We start from the raw sequence: 20,086 nt of genomic DNA, 5'->3' as shown, positions 1-20,086 counted from the left end.
TTTTGGTCCACTCTTCTTCCAGTCTCTTCCACAGGACATCACTAGTCCCTCACACTGCTCTGGGGGATTTTGGCCCACTCTTCTTCCAGTCTCTTCCACAGGACATCACTAGTCCCTCACACTGCTCTGGGGGGATTTTGGTCCACTCTTCTTCCTGTCTCTTCCACAGGACATCACTAGTCCCTCACACTGCTCTGGGGGGATTTTGGCCCACTCTTCTTCCAGTCTCTTCCACAGGACATCACTAGTCCCTCACACTGCTCTGGGGGGATTTTGGCCCACTCTTCTTCCAGTCTCTTCCACAGGACATCACTAGTCTCTCACACTGCTCTGGGGGGATTTTGGTCCACTCTTCTTCCAGTCTCTTCCACAGGACATCACTAGTCTCTCACACTGCTCTGGGGGGATTTTGGTCCACTCTTCTTCCAGTCTCTTCCACAGGACATCACTAGTCTCTCACACTGCTCTGGGGGGATTTTGGACCACTCTTCTTCCAGTCTCTTCCACAGGACATCACTAGCCCCTCACACTGCTCTGGGGGGATTTTGGCCCACTCTTCTTCCAGTCTCTCCACAGGACATCACTAGTCTCTCACACTGCTCTGGAGGGATTTTGGTCCACTCTTCTTCCAGTCTCTTCCACAGGACATCACTAGTCTCTCACACTGCTCTGGGGGGATTTTGGCCCACTCTTCTTCCAGTCTCTTCCACAGGACATCACTAGTCCCTCACACTGCTCTGGGGGGATTATGGCCCACTCTTCTTCCAGTCTCTTCCACAGGACATCACTAGTCTCTCACACTGCTCTGGGGGGATTTTGGCCCACTCTTCTTCCAGTCTCTTCCACAGGACATCATTAGTCTCTCACACTGCTCTGGGGGGATTTTGGTCCACTCTTCTTCCAGTGTCCTCCACAGGACATCACTAGTCTCTCACACTGCTCTGGGGGGAATTTTGGCCCACTCTTCTTCCAGTCTCTTCCACAGGACATCACTAGTCTCTCACACTGCTCTGGGGGGATTTTGGCCCACTCTTCTTCCAGTCTCTTCCACAGGACATCACTAGTCTCTCACACTGCTCTGGGGGGGATTTTGGCCCACTCTTCTTTTAGTCTCTTCCACAGGACATCACTAGTCTTTCACACTGTTCTGGGGGGATTTTGGCCACTCTTCTTCCAGTCTCTTCAACAGGACATCACTAGTCTCTCACACTGCTCTGGGGGGATTTTGGCCCAGTCTTCTTCCAGTCTCTTCCACAGGACATCACTAGTCTCTCACACTGCTCTGGGGGGATTTTGGAACACTCTTCCTCCACAGGACATCACTAGTCTCTCACACTGCTCTGGGGGGATTTTGGGCCACTCTTCTTCCAGTCTCTTCCACAGGACATCACTAGTCTCTCACACTGCTCTGGGGGGATTTTGGCCCACTCTTCCTCCAGTCTCTTCCACAGGACATCACTAGTCTCTCACACTGCTCTGGGGGGATTTTGGCCCACTCTTCCTCCAGTCTCTCCACAGGACATCACTGGTCTCTCACACTGCTCTGGGGGGATTTTGGCCCACTCTTCTTCCAGTCTCTTCCACAGTTCTTTGACTGTTGTGGTTTCTTGGCCATAACTTTGTCCCCAGGGATTTTCCAGAGGCTGTCTATTGGGTTTAGATCAGGACTCTGGGCAGTGGACATTTCATTGTTTCCAGGACCTGCTTTCCCCGTTTTGCTGTGTGACAGGGACACTGTCCTGCATTAAAATTGCTGCTGATTGAGTGATGGACACAAGGAGCCGTGTGTTGGGAAGAATGTTCTGATCCGCACTTGCATTCACTCTGCCATGTAGCTGTATGAGAGGTCCAACTCCTGCTGCAGAAAACATTCCCCAAACCATGACCCTTCCTCCACCGCCGCTCACTGATTTCTTAACACACTTTGGGTTCAGTCTTTTCCCAGTTTGTCGATGAACATTGTGCTGATCCTACCTGTTTTCTATAAACTGTTACCTTTGATGTTCATATCCACTGTTATTTAATGTATGCTACTCATGCTTGTCCTCTGCTGCTACCTAGTGGTCAGGCTCTTCTGTTCCCCTATTTCTTTTTAGTCTAGCCCATGGGAGTGTCTACTGCACTTGTACCTCACTTCCTGGCATCTATTTTAGTTCACAGCCAGTGCTCATGAGAGTCACATCTCCCTCACTTGGGCTACAGAAGGAAAAGTCTTTTGACCTCCGTAGTTGCTCCAGAGACGAGCAATCACCAGACAACTGAAGTGGCCGCGGGTAAGACCGCGGCTGAGTTCCCATAATCTGCGCCAACAAAATCCCCACGCTCAGATTTTATGTAAGGGTACATTTCTTTACTGGTAAACATTTCAATAACACACGCATCTGGCTTAGCAGCACACATAATCAGGGTTTACTATCCGAGTCTCTAACTTCGGACACACGGCGCAGAACACAAAAAAAGACAGCAATGATAAACAAGAATTCTGTCCCTGACTTGCCCTATGGGTTACATTACCAGTCCAAAACACAAGGAGGGAGGGCTCCCACGTAGCAGGCCTGGACTCCGGGTAAACAGCGGCGACTCCAAGGAGCAGAGATGGGGAAATCTTCAGCCCTCTCACCAGAGGACTAGCATAATCTCTTGGAATGGAGGAAGGAGACGGTCCGGGGGTCCCTTGAATCCAGTATCACATCTGCAGCAGTTCTGGCAATTCCTCACACGTCAGCGATGAGGGCAGTCCGAGGCAGGTCTGCTCTGATACAGCTCCAGTGACTCAGTGTCCTTTTTCCCGCACTTTTTCCTGTATCAGCAGTGTCTGTGGGAGGGGGATCAGATTTTACAGCGTCCGCCTCTCGAGCAATTTCAGCACTTGTCCACAAGGTGGCAGCACCATCCTGTGTAATGTCAGTCTCCATGTTTTTTCAGTCACAACACAGTCAGAGCTGCTCGCATCATTACATATCCCCCCACTGAAAGGTTGGCAGTCCCTGTCAACATTCACAGGTTCCAGGGCAGCAAGGACTGAGGCTGTGGCAGGGGGAGGCTGAGAAGCGGGCCATACATACTGGTCCCTATAAGACTGCCCAGGAGGAACCCCGGCAGTGGTGCGGGTAGTACGCCGCAGAGGTTGATTTCCCTGCACTCTATCACCGGTTACACTCTCTACCTCCGTCAGTTCCCTAGAGGGAGAGCCAGTCTGCGCAGGCGGGTAACCAGTCCCGGAGTCTACAAGGTCACTATGCTGAGTAATGTCAATGGTGTCAGTCATGTCAGCAGTGTCGTCCTCACCGGGTACTGTGGTCAGGGAGTCAGGCTGGGATCGGCAGGGGCGCAACATATTCCGGTGCAAGGTGCGAGAGTTGCCGCTATCTTCGCCCCGGACTCTGTACACATGACCATCAGGGTAGGGGCGCTCAACTACCCGATAGACTTCAGCTTCCCACTTAGCTCGGAGTTTTCCTTGAGGCTTCTTAATGCGAACCAGGACTAGCTGTCCTACTTCTAAGGGTTCTTCCTGTACGGGGAGCGGGTCAGCATGTCTCTGGCCCCGGATTTGTTGGCCTACCAGTCGGTATACAGTTTCCATCTTCTGACGAGGAGTGTGTAGCCAGGATGGACAGGTACCGCCGGTATTTTTTTCAGGACTGGTCAGGTTTAGGTCATGGACCCCTTTTCCTGGGCGGCCAAAGAGAAGGGTGTGTGGGGTAAAACCCGTCACGGAGTAGACTTGATTGTTGTAGGCCCACACTAGATCCGGGAGGAATTGGGGCCATTGGTCTTTCTTGTCATCGGCTAAGGTGCGGATCAACTGGAGTAGAGTCCGGTTAAAGCGCTCACACGCACCATTCCCCTGTGGGTGGTAAGGGGTGGTTCTGGACTTCTGGATCCCATACATCCGATGCAGCTCCTCGATAATTTGACCTTCAAAACAAGCCCCCTGATCAGAGTGCAACCTCTCCGGACACCCATAGACCTGGATGAACTGTCGACAGATGACCCGCGCAGCTGACTCGGCAGTCTGATCTTTGGTAGCAACAGCAACTGCGAATTTTGTGAAATGGTCTACCATAACTAGACAGTATTGGTAGCCACCACTCACCGTCCCAATCGACAGGTAGTCCACCATCAACAGCTCAAGGGGCCGGGATGTCTCAACTGTTTGGACAGGTGCACGCTGTTCAGCGGACTTGTAAAGCTCACAGGTGCGACAGGCTTGGCAGACATCTTCAACCAGCTTGCGGAATCCCGGACAGTAGATGGACTGTTGGACCCACCGGAAGGTCTTGTCTATTCCAAAGTGGCCGTTCCTCTTGTGTGCTTCTCCCACCATCTCACGGGCAATTTGGGTCGGCACTACAACCTGTAGGCACTCCTCCAGCATGTGGGATAGGAAGATCCTCTGGTATAGCACTCCTTCTCTCAGAATCAGATGATCCCATTGGCTGAGCAGGGTCAGGGTACTGGTGGACAGTCGTGACCGCGTGTCAGAGGACGGCTTCTGCTGCTGCTTCACCCATTGTTTGAGTAGGGCACATTCAGCATTCTGGTCCTGGATTCTGCACCATTCCTGTGGGGACCCTACTGGAGTGCCAGCCTCATCCACAGCATACTGGCGGCAATCCATCATCTGCCGGGCTAATCTTGCGAAGTCAAGCATCTCGTCTCCTTCCAGCTCTTCGTCCCAGTCCTTAGTGGGCGAGGGGGATGTCCTTCTGGACAGGCTGTCCGCATTCTGATTTTCAGCCCCAGCTCTATATTTAATCTTGTAGTTAAACTTGGAGAGCTGAGCCATCCATCGCTGCTCCATAGCCCCAAGTTTCGCATTTTCTAAGTGGGCCAAAGGGTTGTTGTCCGTCAGGACTAGTACTTCTGTCCCCGTCAGATATCCGGCAAATTTCTCAGTCATTGCCCACATCAAGGCCAACAGCTCCAGCCGGAATAAACTGTAATTGGTGGGATTCTTTTCACCTTCACGTAGGGACCTACTGGCATAGGCTACAACGCGTTCCTTGCCTTCTTGTACCTGTGAGAGTACTGCCCCCAGACCCTGTAGGCTGGCGTCGGTATGTAATTGAAAGGGCAGGGTGTAATCTGCATATGCCAGGATGGGGGACGACGTCAAGGCACCCTTTAGAGCTTGGAAAGACTCTTCTTGGGTAGGCCCCCAATTGATGCGGCGTCCTCTGGGACTGTTGGTGGTCCCTCAAAGCAGGTCGTGCAGTGGTGCGGCAAGCCGGGCGAAGTTCTTGACGAACCGACGGTAGTAGCATGCCAGTCCCAGGAAAGCCCTGACCTCCTTGACAGTTGTGGGCTGGGGCCAGTCTCGTACGGCGGCTATTTTCTCCGGCGATGGTTGTACACCTTCGGCCGAGATCCTGTGGCCCAGGTAATCGATCTCCTGCTGTAGAAGACGCCACTTGCTGGGTTTCAACTTCAAGCCATGTTCCCTTAACCTCTGGAACACGCGGCCCAGCTTCTGTAGATGTTCGTTGAACGTGGCTGAATAGACCACAAGGTCATCAAGGTAGATGAGGGTGAAGTCGAAATTGAAGTCTCCCAAGCAGCGCTCCATCAGCCTCTGGAAAGTTCCCGGCGCGTTGTTCAGGCCGAAGGGCATCCTGTCAAACTCGTACAGGCCCATGGGTAGGATGAAAGCGGTCTTTTCTCTGTCCCTTTCGCTCATGGGTACCTGCCAATAGCCGCTGGCCAGATCCAGGGAGGAAAAATACTTGGCTTTCTTCAGAGCAGTCAGGGATTCTTCGATCCTCGGCAAAGGGTATGAGTCCCGGGTGGTGCAAGCATTCAGGCGGCGGTAGTCCACACAGAATCTCAGGGATCCGTCTTTCTTTTTAACTATTAGCACCGGTGCAGCCCAGGGGCTCTGGCTCTCTCGTACCACTCCGGCATGGAGCATGGAATTCAGGAGGCTTTTCACTTCTTGGTATTGCTGGGGTGGTATCTGCCGGTATCTCTCACGGATAGGAGAAGCGTTACCCGTAGGGATCTCGTGTTGGATACTGGTGGTGCATCCAAAGTCGGTGTCATGCCGGGCAAAGGACGCCTGGTGTTCCTGTAGTAGTTTTTCCACCTGTGACTCTTCCTGTTTAGAGTATTGGGATGTATCCAGCTGACACTTCTCTAGCAGCTCCTTTCCAGCTTCAGTGTCATCTGTGGTGGTGGCCATGGCGGAGACAGTCACTGTCCAGTCTCCCTCTGTCGATGGGGCAAACTGGAGGGGGCCCCTGGGATTCACCTCTGTAGGTAGGGCGTAGACTCTGGCGAGCTGTGTCCCCGCTTCTAGGTCGACGCTTACACTAGCCGTATTGCTCAGACGGACAGGGATCCTTCCCCTCTTCACGACAGCCAGAGTGCGAGCGACTAATGGGTTCAGTTTTCCCTCCCTCGGGGTTTGTGGCTCAATCAGTACCTCCACGCCTTCAAGCAGTCTTGTGGTGCTAAGGGGTAGCAAGATAATGGTCTCCTTTTCAGCCGGTAAGGTGATCCTAGTGTGGCGAGGCACGGTGATAGTGGCTATGGGCCGTTGTTCCTCTGCCATTTGCTGTAGGCCCGAACCACTCTTCGGAATGCTTGGCGGGTGGCCCCGTGTGTGGTAACTTCCTGCCAGTACTTGGGTCCCCGCTTGGTAAACAATACCAGGTCCAGGTCTTTCAGGATATTCATCCCAATAATCATGGGCGTTTCCGAACCGAAGCCTTCTTTGACCACGATTATCCCCCTCTTCCCGAGGTCCTGTCCACACATTTCGGTGCGCATCCAAGCTACTCCCGTTACTGGAATGGGTAGATTATTGGCCGCTTTGATCTTGATGACGGTACTCGGGTCATAAGCAGCCCGTGGTTGTAGATATTTCTCGTAAAACTGTTCTGAGATGGTGGACACCTGGGATCCAGTATCCATTAGTCCTTGCATGGCAACCCCCTCTAGCATTACTTTCAGTGTAGGGCTGTTTGATGCAAGCTTGCTCCTTTGTTGGCTCCTTTTCTCCGTGGTCTTCCCGGTCGAGTGAGCCTCCTCAGCCGGGGTGTCTAGTTTAAAGGTGCCCGCTGTTGAGAGGCACGGCTTGGCGGTTCTAGTGAATAGGCCTGGGGTTCCATCCGCTGTTTCGAGTGAAACTCCGCTTGCTGGGGTGTTTGAGAGTCCATTCAATAGAACGGCTGCGGGTCGGGTTGGAAGGAGTTCTGGGGGCAACGGTTTGCTCTGTGACGGGGGTCACCACATGTCCAGCACTTTCCCATAGGCCGGCTAGGTTGCCGTCTCACTTGCCTATCCGCCTGTTGGTCTAATGTGAGCTGCAGCACTTGCTTCTGTAAATCCGCCACCATCTGCTTCAGTTCTTCCGTGTCGCTGTTCGGAGTATTTGTACTGTACATGGATCTGCAAGTAGCGGTATAAGTCTCTGTTCCTGTAACAGGTCCCCTAGAACGTTCTATGGCTTCTTGTTTAACCTCAGCAAACGTAAGGGCTGGATTTATCCGGAGTAAGTCCTGCAATGAGCGGTTAAGATATGGATCTCTCAGTCCTATTACGAATTGGTCCCTCAGCACCAGGTCGCGGGTGGATGTACCAGCTAGATTTTCTCCATTTTTGCAGGCTTGTTCCAGCAGTACTTGGAGGGCGTTCGCATATCGGGGAATGACCTCCCACTCGAGCTGTGTACGCTGGAAGAACATGTAGCGCAGTGTTCTCAGGTATCTGGTCGGCCCATAGGTGTTCTCTAGCACCCGCACCAAGTCATCTAATGTACGCTGGCCCCTAACCGTCTCCAGTCTGACCGTCGTCCATGCTTCCCCCTCTAACGTCAGCATAGCCATTTCCGCTAGGGTCTTAGGATAGTGGGGGAAATGTATAATGTTGATCCTAAGTTGTTCCGCCCATTCAGGTACAGGGTAATTCCGTCCATTAAACTTTCTCACTTGATTTACAATAGACGCCAGAGGAGCTGTCTGACTATAAGCTACCACCGGGAGGGGATTTTGCTGGTCACAGATCCTGCCGACTACGCCAGATGAAGTGGCCGCGGGTAAGACCGCGGCTGAGTTCCCATAATCTGCGCCAACAAAATCCCCACGCTCAGATTTTATGCAAGGGTACATTTCTTTACTGGTAAACATCTCAATGACACACGCATCTGGCTTAGCAGCACACAATCAGAGTTTGCTATCCGGGTCTCTAACTTCAGACACACGGCGCAGAACACAAAAAAAGACAGCAATGATAAACAAGAATTCTGTCCCTGACTTGCCCTATGGGTTACATTACCAGTCCAAAACACAAGGAGGGAGGGCTCCCATGTAGCAGGCCTGGACTCCGGGTAAACGACGGCGACTCCAAGGAGCAGAGATGGGGAAATCTTCAGCCCTCTCACCAGAGGACTAGCTTACAGTCTCTTGGTATGGAGGAAGGAGACGGTCCGGAGGTCCCTTGAGTCCAGGATCACCTCTGCAGCAGTTCTGGCAATCCCTCACACGTCAGCGATGAGGGCAGTCCGAGGCAGGTCTGTTCTGATACAGCTCCAGTGGCTCAGTGAGCTTTTTCCCGCACTTTTTCCTGTATCACCAGTGTCTGTGGGAGGGGGATCAGATTTTACAGCGTCCGCCTCTCGAGCAATTTCAGCACTTGTCCACAAGGTGGCAGCACCATCCTGTGTAATGTCAGTCTCCATGTTTTTTTCAGTCACAACACAGTCAGAGCTGCTCGCATCATTACACAACCACGGTGCCAGGTACTTGAACCACTGTACCACTGCATGTCCTCAACTTATGGAGAAAATAAACCATTGTTGCTTCATCTCAGCAAGTGCACATTTAATCCATCCCCTCTGGAGCGTTCTGGTCCCATGTCTCACCTAGTGGAAAACGAAGGTAAGATTTCTCACAGCACGTCACAACTACATACCTTCAATGGACTTTAAGTGGGGACAGAAAAAACAATGCTTCCCATCAGTCCCAAATAAATTACCCTTGCTTTCATCACTAAAATGAACTGTGGACACTGCTCCTCTGTCCACACAACATGCTCCTCACCAAAGGGGAGTCTCGCCTTGTGATTCTCCTGCCAATTAGAGGTTTGGTCACTGCAGAGTGGGCTTTTAGTCCAAATGCTCTTACACGTCGTGACACTGTATGACGAGACAGATCCTTACCCTGTCAATGCTGAACTGCTGAGCAATTTCAGCTGCAGTGTGGAAACGATTACCCATGGAGATTCTCCACATTATCCTGTCCTCTCTTGTATTTGTCTTTCGAGGGTGACCAGCCTTCTTGGGGGATTTGAAAGTTTGTGATGTTGTAAAGATGCAATATTCTCGAAATCACAGGCTTGGAACAACCAACTTCTCTTGCTATGGCTGATAAGGTTACCCCTTTGACCTCCATCTGGACAACCTGCTGCTGGAGTGTTTCAGTCACTTTGGAACGGCACACCATTTTTGCAAAGTAAGTGGAAACGAACATTAGGCTGCCAGTTACATAGGGTTTGTCAGATAATTAAGGAGATTAGCACCAGGTGCAGATTAAGACCAATAACCTGCAGGATCTGAAAGCGTTTTCTAATTATGATCCGTGTTCGTTGTAATTTATCTTGTTTACATTTTTATTATTTGCTTTACAATAAATTAAATTTATGAAATAAGCGGAAAATCCTGCAAGTTTCCTCATATTAGGATATAATCACATAGGACGAGACAATGGACACAGTTTCCCTCCGCTCTCTATACAGACACATCTGCAGGTTTTCCCTCCGCTCTCTATACAGACACATCTGCAGGTTTTCCTTCCTCTCTATACAGACACATCTGCAGGTTTTTCCCTCCGCTCTCTATACAGACATATCTGCAGGTTTTCCTTCCTTTTTTCCCTCTGCTTTCTATACAGACACATCTGCAGGTTTTTCCCTCTGCTTTCTATACAGACACATCTGCAGGTTTTTCCCTCCGCTCTCCAGAATAATGAGAGAGAGAGAGAGAATGTTTTCAGGCATTTTTCTTCCTTTCTGCACAGTGAAGTTTCCTCCATGTCATTATATTTGGTGGCATTGCCCTTACACTGTGTGACTTGGGGGAAATGTTTAGGATCCTTCCAGAAGCTTCTCACAATAGTTGGTGGAATTTGGGCAGATTCCTCCTGACAGATCTGGTGTAACTGAGCCATGTTTGGAGGTCGCCGCTTGCTCCGGCCTTTTCAGCTTTGCCCATAATTTTTCAATAGGATGTAGTTCAGGGGTTTGTGATGGCCACTCCAAAACATGGACTTTGTTCTCCTTAAGTCACTTTGTGGCCAGTTTGGCAGTAGCTTCAGGTCATTGTCCATTTGGAAGACCCATTTCCGCCCAAGCTGTAAGTTCCTGGCTGATGTCTTGAGATGTTCTTCAGTATTGCCACATAATCTTCTTTCCTCATGATGCCATCTATTTTGTCAAGTCACCAGTCCCTCCTGCAGCAAAACAACCCCACAACATGATGCTGCCGCCCCCGTGTGTCACAGCTGGGATGGTGGTCTTAGGCGTCAAAGCTTCTCCCTTTTTCCTCCAAATGTAACGATGGTCATTATGGCCAAATAGTTCAATTTTAGTTTCATCAGACCACAGAACGTCTCTACATCATATTAAGGTCTTTGTTCCTGTGTGCATTGGCAAACATTAATCTGGCTTTTTCTGCTTCTTTTGGAGTAATGGCTTCTTCCGGGCAGAGCGGCCTTTCAGCCCATGTTGATACAGTGCTCGTGTCACTGTGGATAATGACACCATCTTACCAGCTTCCGCCAGCATCTTCACAAGGTCTTTTGCTCTTGTTCTTGGGTTCATCTGCACATGTCTGAACAAAGCACGTTCATCTCTGGTGCACAGAACCCGTCTCCTTCCTGAGCGGTATGATAGCTGCACATTCCCATCTTATTTGTACTTGCGTATAATTGTTTGTACAGATTAACGAGGCACCTTCAGATATCTGGAAATTGCACCCAAAGATGAACCAGACTTGTGGAAGTCCACAATTCTTTTCCTGAGAAAGATTTATTCTGATTTCATGTCAGATAGGGAGAAAACCCTGCAGATGTGTCTTTATTGAAAGCGGAGTAACACTTCTGGTTTCAACTGTATTATATTATATATTTTATTTACATTTATATATTTAGCTCCATCCATCCTCCCATCACCTCTGAGCAGCTTCCCTGCCCCTGAAGAAAAGCATCCCGACAGCAGCATGCTGCCTCCACCATGTGTGACGGTGGGGAGGGCACTTTCATGGAGATGTGTATCATTAGTTTTCCACCACACATAGCTTTTTGCAATGTTCCCAAAAAGCTTCTCCTTTGGTCTCTTCTGACCAGAACTCCTTCCTCCACTGGTTGCTGTGTTCCCCTATATGACTTTCTTCTTGGCACCTTTCCGTAAAGTTCAGATTATTAATCGTCCTGTGGAAAGACTCTTCCCCCTGAGCTGTAATCTCTGGGGCTGCTCCAGTGACTATGGTCCTCTTGGCTGCTTCTCTAGTTAGTGCACTTCTTGGGATGTCAGATTCGGAGGACACACTTGGTAGGTTTACAGTTGTCCCATACTCCATGAGAAGTTTAGAACTTGTTTGTGTCATGATCCAGGACCAGTATTTCCTGCTCAAGAGTTTCCCAGACCTGGCCTGGTCATATCAGGGGTTAACTCCCATCAGCCTCGTTCCGGTGTTAGGAGACACTATATCTGGGCGCTGCACCTGCATTCCTGTGCTGGTTATAGTTTTGCTTGGCAGCCAGTGACTGGTGAGATTTCCTGTTTGATCTGACTCCTTGTTACCGTGCCCTGACCTGTACCCTCCCCCTTTCATTCGTCTGACCAGTTCCTGACTTCCCGCTCCTGACAGATGTTTACCCATCCTGGTTCATCCTCTTCCTTGAGAAAGCGCTAGTGGCGAAACGTGCGTCGGATTGCGTATGGGGGGCCTCCAATATGGGTAAGCTATACTTGTCCGGGCCACTGTAACCGGGTGATGTAGGGATTACCTCTGATACTGATGTTTGTGTGGGCACTTTAATTGTATATTATATTCTCCAATCTACACGTTGTTGATGGGGTGGAAACCACTCATACAGGTGGTTAATTGTTATTCGCCCATTGTTGTACTTGTGGTCTGTAATTTACATACAATTACTTTGTGTTTATCCTGCCCCTGGGAGGTTTTTTTTTGTCTTTTTTTCCTCTTTGACCTCTATTGTATGTAATTTGTTCATGTCATTTATGTTATTTTTACATGCCTTAATATACATTTTTGATATTTCTATAAATATGTTTGGATTATTCATCTGGTTTTTGCTCTAGCCTATAATTTGTTTTTGACTCTTTCCAGTGTTCGTGTCTCCTCACCCTCCGGTCTTGTCTTCTGTTCCCTGTGCCCTTTGTGTTCCCCTCTGCATACCTGATCTCCCGGCATCAGACTTCGGTTGTTTTCTGACCTGATTGTGCCTTTGAAGTGACTTGACTTTCCTGGCCAGACCCTGACTGCTTGACCAGTCTAGTGCCCCCTGGTGGTTCGCCTGTGAACTGCCTGCTGAAGTTACTCTGCTGTACTTCAGCCTCCTTTCTGTTACAGTGTTACTTTGACTGTCCTTCACTACACTGCTGCCACCTAGTGGGGAATACGCTGTACTAAGTCTTACCAGCCCTTTGTACAGGATGAAAGGGTTTTTTATAATGTAACCCTGCTTTCCTCCTCTTTATCCCTGACCTGTCTGCTGTGCTCCTTGGTTTTCATGATGCGGTTTGACCCCTGATGTTCTCACACAAACCTCTGAGGCCTTCACAGAACAGCTGCAGATATACTAAGAAGAAATCACACCCAGTTACGCAATGTACTAGGGGACTCTTGGGGGCAATTGGTCACGTAAAATTTTATTTAGGGGATCAGGCCAGAGAGGAATGAATAAAAAAGCACATCACAATTTTCAGATTTATATGTATAAAATATTTAGAAAACCTGGTATGATTTCATTTTACACTTCACAAATACTTAGTGTTGGCATGAGATCAAATCCCAATAAAATAGCATTATCAAAGAGATCAGGTAGATCTCCCACTGCGGTCAGCATTCGTCACAAACAGCGCTCCGCCACCTCCAAAATCAGGACAATTACGGGGAACTCACAGGGAGCACATAGTATATACACAACCATTCCCAACCATGGAATAAATAAAACAGAACTTATTTATTCCATCAGTTGGACATGGTTGTGAATACACTATGTGCTTACTGCAAGTATATATTATTTACACACACACACACACATATACATACACATATATACATATACACACACCCACACACACATACACCCCCCCCCACACACACACACACACCCACATACACACACCTTGGTACGGTCGCTGCCAAGCTCCACAATAACCCCAAGAAAAACTACTAGCTGCCACCACCAAATCATTTCTACAGACCGATTGGACGCCCATTACTGGTAACATTTGGCCTCATGAGGCTTCAGAGGTGCGGAATATAGAGCAAGAGGAACAAAGCTATTAAATTTTATATATTTAAATCTGGAAAGTAGGAAATGTTTTTAAAAATATACAAGAGATGTTGTAAAGGGGACAAAATAATACAGTATATACAGTTACATAAAATAAAAGGGATACAAAAGAAAAAAGCACCTGACCTGTGGCCACAGGAATACAACAATTCTCTTTTTGGAGGAAAGCTCTTCTATTAGAAAATATGCAACAAACCTACACCGAAGTTCATCTTCCTGCATCAATCAAGACGTCAACCCAAACTTCTCTATTCATTAAAGAACAGTCACTTCCACCTACCTCCCCATGGCTACATCAAATAGAGATGGTCAATGAGATGTGGCTTCAGGCTAGAAAATTATGAGACTCCCAACTTCCAGGATATCTTTGCCCCTGGAGGTCCAAGGCGGAAGATATTGTGATCATGTTTCCTATCACAATTTTACCTTTCTATAGAGATGAAACATGGGATGCATAGCATTCTTCATCTGACAGATATTAATTTGGTGCTCATATGCAGATCTCACGGTTATGTAACAATTATGCATGTCATCTCTTCAGGATCACGATGCTGAAAATGTATCTACCAGAACTTTAGAATCTACCCTTTCCACAAAAACACAAATATTCATAACCTCGCTCAGGCTCCGAAAAATCTGGCTACAGTCCTTTTGATGTCCAGCAGAGCTGACTCTGATTCTACCAGCTTCATCACTGCCCAGGATCATTTCGTCTAACAGCTTAACCAGGGCCACGTCACAAAAGGGCTCTTATTGCTTCCACTTCAAGGACTACGTCACCTGAGGTGCCTTATCCCTCCTACAGCCAGGGTTGTGTCACACGAGGAATCATATTTCTTCTACCTCCAGGGCCGCATCACATGAGGAATCTTATTCCTCCTACAACCGGAGCAGAGTCCCATGATGAGTCTTATTCTTATGCCTTCTAAAACCAGGGACCTGTCAAACGCTGAGTTTTATTCCTCTTACTTCCAGGGCCGCATCACACGAGGAGTCTTATTACTCTTCCAGGGACCCATCACACGTGGGGTATTCTTGATCCTACAACTAGGGCTGCATTAGGGTCTTATTCTGCCTATAACGAAGGCCATGCCACACGAGGAGTCTTAATCCTCCTATAACCAGGGCCATGTCACATGAGGAGTCTTAATCCTCCTATAACCAGGGCCATATCACATGAGGAGTCTTATTCCTCCTATAACCAGGGCCATATCACATGAGGAGTCTTATTCCTCCTACAAGGACCTCATCACATGAAGGGTCTTATTGCTCCTACAACCAGGGCCAAGGCACATGAGGGGTTTTAATCCTCCTACCTCCAGGACCTTTCTTCTTCTTTGTCTTCCTCCGTTTGGAAAGTTCAGAAAACGCTTCCGCAGCTTTTTGCAGTTTCAAAATAAAGAATTCAATGTCGTCAAGAATGTGGTTCAGAATTTGCTGTAAGAAAGTCAGAGACACCGCAGGGTCAGAGGACACTAAAGGATCAGTGGGCGTATGCCAGGGCCAGGGTGGGGCGCACACCAGAGCCGGGGAGGCACGCACTCACGCACGGGCCGGGGTGGCACGCACGGGCCGGGGTGGCACGCACGCACGCCAGGGCCGGGGTGGCACGCACGCCGGGGTGGCACACACGCACGCCAGGGCTGGGGTGGCACGCACGCATGCCAGGGCGGCACGCACGCACGCATGCCAGGGCCGGGGTGGCACGCACGCACGCATGCCAGGGCCGGGGTGGCACGCACGCACGCATGCCAGGGCCGGGGTGGCACGCACGCACGCATGCCAGGGCTGGGGTGGCACGCACGCCAGGGTTAAATGCACACACTGGGTCAGAAGCATTCACATTGATTAGACCCGGTGTGTTATTTCCACACAGGTTTGCGCTCTTCAGCATCCGCCTGTGTGAAGATGTCCTGATCTCTCCAGATCACTTGTGGTATCGCAGAGCACAAGATGGATTCCGCATTTTTAGAGAGGGATTAGTGGCCAGCTTGAGCACTTTTTAATCTCCGCGTGCTGTCAGTGAATGTGACATCCAGGGCTCGGCACAATACACATGAGCCCAGGTGAGTAGGCAGCTGAGTGATCACATAGCCAGAAACTAAATCTTGTACTGAATAGATTACCACGTCTCTGTCAATCCTGGCCTCGGCCATCTGCGGTGTCTCCTCCCGATCGCAGTTTTCCCGGGATCGGTCATCTGCATCACACAGGACAAAGACAAGTGTAAGGCCACAAAAAGCCACCAAGATGAGAGGGATGGCCACCACTGCATCACTTACAGTCTCCATACTCTGCCGCCCAGGCCGCCACACGACTCCGTACGTCCGCCTGTGTAACAGATCCGGGGGGGTGAGGAGCAGCCGCATGGGGAGGCGGAGGGACCTTGTCACCGGCATTGATGGTCCTACGGCAGAAAGCATTGATATTACCAAATAATACTAGCCATAAATATGGAAGGAGTTGTCACCAGAGAAAGCACCTGTCTGCCCACTAGCGAGAAGGCGGCCTGGCGCCCGGTCGGGAGGAGGCGGACTGGCACCCATCAAGTCACCAGCAGGTGGCGCCCGTCGTGTCAAAAGCAGGAGGTGCCCGTCGGGTCAAAAGCAGGAGGCGCCCGTCGGGTCAAAAGCAGGAGGCGCCCGTCGGGTCAAAAGCAGGAGGCGCCCGTCGGGTCAAAAGCAGGAGGCGCCCGGAAGGCCCAGCAGAAGGAGGCGCCCTGAGCCTGATCAGGAGGAGGATGATGAATTCTATGAGCTGCGGGCGCACAGATTACCTGAGAACGTCCGGCCGCATCCTCTGTTTTCCTCCTTTACCATCAATCATTGAACTGTAGATGTCTTGGTGAATAGAGGATGCCTGAAAAACACAAACAGCCGAATCAGAGAGAAACACCCATAAGTACCCAGTCACCCCAACATGCAAACACCAGGAAGGGGGAAGAGCAGAGATCACAATATAACAACCATGGATCAGAGAAGCAGAGATCTCAGTCCAATCACTACAGAGGAGAGGAGCACAGATCACAACATCATCACTACAGAGAAGAGACCAGATCACAACGTGAACACTACAGAGGAGAGACCAGATCACACAATGTGCTCACTACAGAGGAGAGGAGCACAGATCACAATGTGACCACTACAGAGGAGAAGAGCACAGATCATAATGTAGTCACTACAGAGGAGAGGAGAAGATCCCAATGAGATCACTACAGAGGAGAACAGCACAGATCACAATGTGATCACTACAGAGGAGAAGAGCACTGTGTGATCACTATCCGGATACAGAGATTGACACACAGATCAGTAGCACGAGCTTCCCATCTTCCATGGTGGTTTCCCCATCTTTCATGGTGGTTTCCCCATCTTCCATGGTGGTTTCCCCATCTTTCATGGTGGTTTCCCCATCTTTCATGGTGGTTTCCCCATCTTTCATGGTGGTTTCCCCATCTTCTGTGGTGGTTCCTCCTCCTCTCCACTTTGTTGGCAGAGTGACAGCATTTTGTAGATATTTTGGCAGAACGCTAATGTTTCTTGAGGACCTGAGGAGCTTTTCCTGACTTCTGCTAGATTTGAGAGGACATCTGCAGACCTTTGCTCCATTCTGGTGGTGTCATGTTTGGGTCACTCATCACTCGACATAAATGAAGGGTTACAAGTTCTCCTGAACACTCAGTGTCACAATGAAGACAACGTCCATCCTAGACGTCCACAGAAGTCTTCAGCACCAGGTGCCAGATTTGCCCGTCTCTGTCCTCCCATCTCGTGGTGCGTGTTGTGGGGACCCCTCACATTGACCCATGCAGGTGACATGAACACCACACACGGCATGCAGCACCCATTACACCACGGACACCGTGCAGGGAGGTGGATGCACCGGGGCCTCCGCCTTACCTTGACCTCATCACACTGGAAGAGGTGCAGATCGGCTTTGCTTTGTGTCGGCTCCTTACAAACAAGGGCGAGAATGGAGCTGTATCTGCAGGAGTTCATCACAGCCTTACAGTGCTGGATGGTGCCGACTGGGAAGTTTTCTAATTCAGTCTGTGCAGAAATGAAACGACAGATTGTTCCACTCCTGAAGGGACCATGTTTTATTACAGGGGTATCCACCGTCACAGAAGTCACAGGCGTCACAGACCACGTCCCCGGCACAGGGTCACACGCACGGCCTCACAGACATCATATCACCAGAACAGCGTCACAGGCGTCACATACAGTACATCATATCACCAGAACAGCGTCACAGGCGTCACATACAGTACATCATATCACCAGAACAGCGCCAAAGGCGTCACATACAGTACATCATATCACCAGAACAGCGTCACAGGCGTCACATACAGTACATCATATCACCAGAACAGCGCCACAGGCGTCACATACAGTACATCATATCACCAGAACAGCGCCAAAGGCGTCACATACAGTAAATCATATCACCAGAACAGCGCCACAGGCGTCACGTACAGTACATCATATCACCAGAACAGCGCCACAGGCGTCATATACAGTACATCATATCACCAGAACAGCGCCACAGGCGTCACATACAGTACATCATATCACCAGAACAGCGCCACATACAGTACATCATATCACCAGAACAGCGCCACAGGCGTCACATACAGTACATCATATCACCAGAACAGCGTCACATACAGTACATCATATCACCAGAACAGCGTCACAGGCGTCACATACAGTACATATCACCAGAACAGCGCCACAGGCGTCACATACAGTACATCATATCACCAGAACAGCGCCACAGGCGTCACGTACAGTACATCATATCACCAGAACAGCGCCACAGGCGTCATATACAGTACATATCACCAGAACAGCGCCACAGGCGTCACATACAGTACATCATATCACCAGAACAGCGTCACATACAGTACATCATATCACCAGAACAGCGTCACAGGCGTCACATACAGTACATCATATCACCAGAACAGCGTCACAGGCGTCACATACAGTACATCATATCACCAGAACAGCGTCACATACAGTACATCATATCACCAGAACAGCGTCACAGGCGTCACATACAGTACATCATATCACCAGAACAGCGTCACAGGCGTCACATACAGTACATCATATCACCAAAACAGCGTCACAGGCGTCACATACAGTACATCATATCACCAGAACAGCGCCACATACAGTACATCATATCACCAGAACAGCGTCACAGGCGTCACATACAGTGCATCATATCACCAGAACAGCGTCACATACAGTACATCATATCACCAGAACAGCGCCACAGGCGTCACATACAGTACATCATATCACCAGAACAGCGTCACAGGCGTCACATACAGTACATAATATCACCAGAACAGCGTCACAGGCGTCACATACAGTACATCATATCACCAGCACAGCGTCACAGGCGTCACATACAGTACATCATATCACCAGAACAGCGTCACAGGCGTCACATACAGTACATCATATCACCAGAACAACGTCACAGGCGTCACATACAGTACATCATATCACCAGAACAACGTCACAGGCGTCACATACAGTACATCATATCACCAGAACAGCGCCACAGGCGTCACATACAGTACATCATATCACCAGAACAGCGCCACAGGCGTCACATACAGTACATCATATCACCAGAACAGCGTCACAGGCGTCACATACAGTACATCATATCACCAGAACAGCGCCACATACAGTACATCATATCACCAGAACAGCGCCACAGGCGTCACATACAGTACATCATATCACCAGAACAGCGTCACAGGCGTCACATACAGTACATAATATCACCAGAACAGCGTCACAGGCGTCACATACAGTACATCATATCACCAGCACAGCGTCACAGGCGTCACATACAGTACATCATATCACCAGAACAGCGTCACAGGCGTCACATACAGTACATCATATCACCAGAACAACGTCACAGGCGTCACATACAGTACATCATATCACCAGAACAGCGCCACAGGCGTCACATACAGTACATCATATCACCAGAACAGCGCCACAGGCATCACATACAGTACATATCACCAGAACAGCGTCACAGGCGTCACATACAGTACATCATATCACCAGAACAGAGCCACAGGCGTCACATACAGTACATCATATCACCAGAACAGCGTCACAGGCGTCACATACAGTACATCATATCACCAGAACAGCACCACAGGCACAGCGTCACATACAGTACATCATATCACCAGAACAGCGCCACAGGCGTCACATACAGTACATCATATCACCAGAAAAGGGCCACAGGCGTCACATACAGTACATCATATCACCAGAACAGCGCCACAGGCGTCACATACAGTACATCATATCACCAGAACAGCGCCACAGGCGTCACATACAGTACATCAAATCACCAGAACAGTGTCACAGGCGTCACATACAGTACATCATATCACCAGAACAGCGCCACAGGCGTCACATACAGTACATCCTATCACCAGAACAGCGTCACAGGCGTCACATACAGTACATCATATCACCAGAACAGCACCACAGGCACAG

The 20,086-nt window shown here is 49.6% G+C and overlaps 1 protein-coding gene across 11 annotated transcripts in view; it reads right to left on the bottom strand.

Moving 5' to 3' along the window:
• EPS8 (EGFR pathway substrate 8, signaling adaptor) overlaps window positions 1-20,086 on the bottom strand; it is a 297,407-nt gene that overhangs the window by 135,591 nt on the left and 141,730 nt on the right. For 7 of the 11 annotated variants that reach the window (XM_075343463.1, XM_075343467.1, XM_075343466.1 and 4 more), the window contains 5 exons: window positions 17,441-17,590; window positions 16,321-16,403; window positions 15,827-15,951; window positions 15,671-15,744; window positions 14,861-14,981 (listed from right to left, as the gene is read on the bottom strand). In XM_075343463.1, the coding sequence (XP_075199578.1) occupies window positions 14,861-14,981; window positions 15,671-15,744; window positions 15,827-15,951; window positions 16,321-16,403; window positions 17,441-17,590 (553 nt within the window). The remainder of the gene's footprint in view (window positions 1-14,860; window positions 14,982-15,670; window positions 15,745-15,826; window positions 15,952-16,320; window positions 16,404-17,440; window positions 17,591-20,086) is intronic. The other 4 variants (XM_075343469.1, XM_075343470.1, XM_075343473.1 and 1 more) reach the window with 1 other exon arrangement.

The sequence above is a fragment of the Anomaloglossus baeobatrachus genome, chromosome 4 (genome assembly GCF_048569485.1).
Source record: "Anomaloglossus baeobatrachus isolate aAnoBae1 chromosome 4, aAnoBae1.hap1, whole genome shotgun sequence".
Taxonomy (NCBI): domain Eukaryota; kingdom Metazoa; phylum Chordata; class Amphibia; order Anura; family Aromobatidae; genus Anomaloglossus; species Anomaloglossus baeobatrachus.
The sequence above is the reverse complement of the archived record's forward strand: the minus strand, read 5'-3'. Positions and strand labels throughout refer to the sequence as shown.